Source organism: Felis catus, chromosome B2 (assembly GCF_018350175.1).
Source record: "Felis catus isolate Fca126 chromosome B2, F.catus_Fca126_mat1.0, whole genome shotgun sequence".
Lineage (NCBI taxonomy): Eukaryota > Metazoa > Chordata > Mammalia > Carnivora > Felidae > Felis > Felis catus.
In genome coordinates this window covers 63,367,732-63,373,731 of record NC_058372.1, presented here as the reverse complement: position 1 = coordinate 63,373,731, position 6,000 = coordinate 63,367,732, and the positions used below count along the sequence as shown (strand labels likewise).

Below are 6,000 nucleotides of genomic sequence, written 5' to 3'. Positions count from 1 at the left end.
GTGCAACTTTGATCAAGTTACAAGTTACTTGATTTTCTGTGCTTCAGTTGTCTTACCTGTAGAACAGGAATAATTTTCATTTTACTTTATAGTGTTAGGAGAATTAAATGTTATCATGCTCAAGCATTTTCAACATAGGGGGGCAAACAGTGAATGAAATGTTAGCTATGATGATAATGTTGATGGGGAATAATGATTGTTCCCCTTAGCTAGGCATTAGACTCTCTGCTTTGTTATCTTGTTTAATTCTCAAAAAAAATTTTTTTAGGTAACTATTTTCAACCCATTTTCACCTAAGGCAACAGAGTTACAGACAGATTAACTAACTTGCCTCCAGACATACAACTAGTAAGCTTCAGAACAAACGGAGATTCAAATCTAGGTTGGCTGTGAACCAAGGCCCCCATGAGTTCCCACATCTCTGCTTTCCAGTGAGTCCCTCTTTACCTCAGTCCTCTAAAAGCATTCACTGTATTCCTATAGCAGTTCTAAAAGCTTCCACTGTATTCCTATAGCAGCTTGCCTGAGTTTTTCTGGTGGTTTCTCCACATCCTGGCTTTTTTTTCTTTTTAGCAAACTTTCCCTTGCTAATCCCTCCTTCAGTATAACCTTGTTAGTTTTGGGGACACACCCCTGGCTAGGCCTGGGCTTACAGGGCTGCCTCTCCCCACCCCTTCCCTCTGCTGTGGTTTAAAGTGTCACCAGATGCCTCTGGTTCACTCCCTTTGCTTTAAGCCCTTACAAGGGCAGGAGGAACCAAGGCTGGGCACATAACCCATTAGTACTGGGGTGATAGTGAAGGGGTCTTGGGGGAGCACTGACCCCCCTGCAACCCCTTCATCACTGGGACTGTTGGCACAAAAGAAAACCAGTAGGGGAAATGAAGAACTTCTGGTAAGACCATGACACTGGAAAGAATGGTGGGGAGACTGGGTTGGGGGCCCTTGAAACCAAGGGTCTATGTTTCTGCAGTGGTGGTAAGATGAGAGGAAGTGAGGGGAGGTGGGAGAGGGGAGAAAGGAAAGCAAGAGAGATGCAGACAGATACAGACAGAGAGAGCCAGGGAAAGACAGATGAGAATGAGGCAGAAAAGAACAAGCATAAGAGATAGGAGAGACAGAAAAAGAAAGAGCTACTAAAGTGAAGAGGGAGGAAAACTAAGATGAAAGAAAACATAGACAAGGAAATAGATATAGAAACAGTGAGACGGGTAGCTATGGAGAAAGTGAGAGAGAAAAAAACAACAGTCTCATGATTGTTTTAGTGTAGGAGCTAGAAACATGAGAATTCATTAAGTCTCTGAAGATTTCAACGTCAAATGGAAAAACTAAACTGTAATGAGATTTGATCACCTACATTACGTTTACCATATTTCAAAATATTTAAGTCTGGAGGGACTCCTGTTTGAGTCATTTTTCTTTTCTCCTCTTCAGGAAAATTCCAGTTTTCTTCTTTGTCTGCAGTTTCCTGGGATCTTGGGCATCTGCAGTTGTCAGGCGTCGCCCAAGTAAGGGTCACAGTTTCTGGATTTTGAAAAAATCACTTGTTTGCAGAAATGATCAGGCAGGCTGTGGCTGAGAGAGGATGGAATGAAGTATCCATGGTCCTTCACAGCCTCACTCTTCAATCCTGCTTTAGCCATGGTTTACTCCATGGCTGGTTTTATGTGGTCAGTGATGGGTATGGAAGAGAAGTCCTGGCTGCAATCACAGTCAGCAGGAAAGCCAATCTGTGTACTCCAGTGCTTTCCACAGTGCCTACTTGGTTCATATGGTAATTGGTGATGTTGGATGGGCGGACAGACGGATGAATGGATGGATGAATGACCCTGGGTCATGGGAGGTGTAAAGAGTGTGTTTGATATACTGGGATGGCTGGGCCAAAACTTGTAGCTGGAAAATGCTTTTTCTGAAGTTTAGGAAGTCACTGTTGTCAGGGTGACAACAGGGTGCTCATCAGGGTGCTGGAGTTAGACAGTCACAAAAAGCCTTCTTAAACAAGCTTTCTCCCTGCAACCTTCTACCTGTGTAAGAAGCATCCAATTTAATTCTAGGATTTCTCATCGAATTAAGCGTTTAATCATTTTCATGGTTCTTTTTTTCTCATTACACTTCCCCATTCTCAGATGCTAACAATAGCCTAGTTGGAATGCTTTTTTGATCTCTTGGAATGAATCTATAAAATTAAAAGCATCCTATATATTTTATTTTGGATTAGTGAACCCCAAGTCTCCCCCCCAAACTCCTCCTCTATTTAACAAAGATTCTTAAGAACTCCACTCTCCAGAAGTCCCACTGAATGGGCTCAAGGCTGGCTCTGGATTCTCCTAGGAATTCTAAAATTTGTGGTGTTTAAGGAATATTTTCTAGCCCAACGCACCAGAAGTTTTCCAAACAGGCATCTGACACTGTGCCATTCAGAACATTGTGCTGCTCTGGTTCCAAAAGGAACAAATTCCTAATTTCCCCCAAAGGAATACTTTCCCAGTACAGACTACTAAAACAACTTTGCACCTTGCTTCCCTTCCAGGATGAGTTGAAGATGAATGAATTATAATCCTAGAGACAAAGTAATTAAAGCCAAATACACTATAGGCAAGGTGTTTGGTATACTATTCTCCTTTAAATAGTTTTTCAGCTCTTATTATTATTGATCTATTTTCATGATCTCTGTAGGGGTTGGGGTAAGATAACATGCTGTCTCTTTTGCAGGGTTCCCTGTTAATTCAAACTCTAATGGTGGAAATGAACTCTGTCCAAAGGTTAGGATTGGCCAAGATGATTTACCAGGCAAGTAGCCATGTATCATATTGAAAACGCATGCTTTCTACAAACCTACCTGATATATTCTTTTATTTGGGAAGGTTGTGGAAAGGAAAATACAACCGATCTCATTTTAGACTTTTTATTTTGTGTCCCCTTTCTGTAGGGTTTGACTTGATTTCTCAGTTCCAGGTAGATAAAGCAGCATCTAGAAGAGCTATTCAGAGGGTAGTGGGATCAACGGCATTACAAGTGGCTTACAAATTGGGAAATAATGTAGACTTCAGGATTCCAACAAGGTATATAAAAATATTTTATCTAATTATCTGCCTAAAATGCATTTTAAAAAATGAAAAGCTGCCCAATGTTAGAGAATCTTCAATGCTTCTTAGGTTCAATGCTTCTTAGATCATGATTTTTTTTTAAGATGAAGGAATTTATTTACCTATCTTTAGTGTCTAAATATATGAATGCGCTTCATGTTTTCAGTATGTGATTTGCTTTTCATTCCAAGGAGAAAAAAAAATCACTGGGACCATTATACATTGATTCAGGACATGTTCTTATTACTTTGCTCTCTGTTTTTGTATAATTTGTCTGGTTTTGGCTGAAAGGACCCTCTGTGAAAAGTGCCAGGGGTTAAGCATAAATTTAACTAGGAACCACGGAGTGGTTAGAAGACTCACAATGGTGCTGTTCAAGCATCCTGGTGCTGAAATTGACCACACATCTACTGCCTGGCTCCTGGCAGGAATCAAACAAAAGCAAAACTAGAATAATGACAACTGAAGCAATGGTAGTGATAATAATTTAAAAATCCTCCACTTCATTTACCTCCGTCTCTAGAACTATATTTTTTATCCTTTAAATTATTGATAAGTGTGGTGCTTCAGTTTGTATATGTGTTGAGTCATGCCATTGTCATGAAGGAGCTTTAGGATTTCAGTTTTATATCACCTAAATACCTTATATGTAGTTATCATAATCATTGTATGTTTCAGTGTACTGCAAAAAATTGGAATTAAGATTCCTTTGATAGATGAACAAGAAAACTAAGGCTTTGATAAAAAAATTAAGCTGTAAAAGTAAACAATGATTAATTAGAACAGTAAAAGAATATTATAAAAGTTCTAAATGTTTATAATAATGAAAATTTTGTTCAATTTAGAATATTCTGATACAGTGCCAGACTGTAGATAGAAATTCATGTTTTGAACATATGAACTGCATTTTATCTTTTTTCTAAATATGAGCTATGTTTTATAAAATGACAATAGTGCATTGTATCAGCTCTTTCTATAAATTTACTAATTAACATTAAATCTCATCCTGATCACAACCCTGTGGTAAAGACATTATTATCCACATGTTATGAGGGTGGGGAGTGAGCCCAGAAAGCTTAAGGTACTTACATGAGGTTCCAGGGGTGGGAGATGCTAGAACCACTGAAATTCAGTCAGAATGGTTCTTCAACCACTACTCCGTACTGATGCTGGAAAATTACTCACAGGGCATGATAACAGATACTGACTTTTTTATTTTTGCTTGTATTTTCTTTGCATGTTCACAAGTGCTAGTGTCCTTAAATATCTTTAAAAACATTTTTTTCTTTCTTTAATAAAATAAACGTAATGGAAGACATCCCCCCCCTGCCAATGCTGGACCTAATTCTCTCCTCTGTAATTTGAAGTACAATCTGGATTGCCATTAAGTAACTCAAAGTTCAGAGACTGACCAACTTGAAGCCACATAAACTCCCACCTCCTGCTCATCTTTGCTGTTGCTCTTCTCTAAGTGCTTAGAGCTGTCACTAAATATTTTTTAAAAATTTTTAAATGTTTTTTAATTTTATTTTTGAGAGAGAGAGTGACACAGAGCGTGTGCGGGGGAGGGCCAGAGAGAGGGAGACACAGAATCAGAAGGAGGCTCCAGGCTCTGAGGTGTCAGCACAGAGCCTGACCCGGGGCTCGAACCATGAACCATGAGAACATGACCTGAGTCGAAGTCGGTCCCCCAACTGACTGAGCCACCCAGGCGCCCCATCACTAAATATTTTTTACAGGATATAACCAATGTCTCATATTCTCTATCTCCTTGACCCCTGCCTCCACAGAGTCTAAAAACTCTGTTTTACTAGTAAAGCTTATTAAAAGTTGAAAAAAGAATTAGGCAGGAAGTAGAAAGAAATAAAAAAGAGAAGGAGGGGAGAGCCAGAGGGCTGAGTCTCAGATAGGTAATAAAGTGTATTTGGGGGCAAATTGCTTACACGGTCTTTGTTTCAGTCCCTTCAGCATAAATTAGGAATAAAAATAACACTGTCATAGATTTGCCATGAGGAGCAAATTGTTAATAAATGGAGAGGGTTGGATAGAGGCTGGCACACAGTGGTATTAGTTGAGTATTTATTCTAACTAGTGGAGAGCACCAGGAGAAAGTGTATATATGGGAACCTTTTCTCCTTAGTGGATTCTTTCTTTTCAAGCTGCCCTCCTAGTCCTATTCATTCAAAAACCAGATGGCAAAAAAGGCAAGAACTGGAATTGCTCTCAGATCAGGCAGGGAGTAGACTGTCTTGGTTTAAAGGAAATTTCTAGGCTGAAGAATATAGGTTCTGAGGGAATGAAAAGAAAACCTTAACAGAATTTGTGTGGGAGGGGAATAAGAGTATGACATAAAAAACTTATGTGATAGAGTCACAATTTACCTTTATCTTTTCAATATTTTTGGAAGATTATGAGAATAGTTTTTTTTTTTTGCTGCTTTTTACTCTTTATTTTATACATAATAGTATCACAGTCTCAACTCAGACTTACAAACATTTTGTTTGTTTACCTTAACAAATACAATTCTTACATGGGTTAAGGTCATAAACAAACGCTTCAAGGTCTAAAGCCTTCTTATCTTTTATTTAAACCCATGCAGTTCTTCTTTTTAAGGTACTCTGTGCAGATTGTAACATAATGAAATAAATCATTTATAGATCCAGCTTCTTCTACATTATGTATGCTGTCAAGTTTATTTATCGATGTGCATAGCATATTTGTAAGAACAGAATCTCAGGTGTTCAAAAAATACAATAGTACGGGCTGCTATATAAATTAGACATGTGAGGACTTTGAAAAGGTCTTAAGTATACATATACATATATATTTTATTAATTTGAACACTGAAAGGAATTTTCTCCTCTTATCATATTGACATTCTGTATTAGCCTGTTTAAAAGATTAATAACATGATA

General features: G+C 38.3%; 1 protein-coding gene across 1 annotated transcript in view; it reads left to right on the top strand.

Annotated features, from left to right (window-relative positions):
- The first annotated feature begins 865 nt into the window (after positions 1-865).
- The window catches only part of COL9A1 (collagen type IX alpha 1 chain), an 88,068-nt gene continuing 82,933 nt past the window's right edge, over positions 866-6,000 (top strand). Inside the window, exons 1-4 of the mRNA XM_003986294.5 lie at positions 866-894; positions 1,434-1,507; positions 2,712-2,789; positions 2,929-3,061. Of these exons, the coding sequence (XP_003986343.1) occupies positions 881-894; positions 1,434-1,507; positions 2,712-2,789; positions 2,929-3,061 (299 nt within the window). The 5' untranslated portion in view covers positions 866-880. The remainder of the gene's footprint in view (positions 895-1,433; positions 1,508-2,711; positions 2,790-2,928; positions 3,062-6,000) is intronic.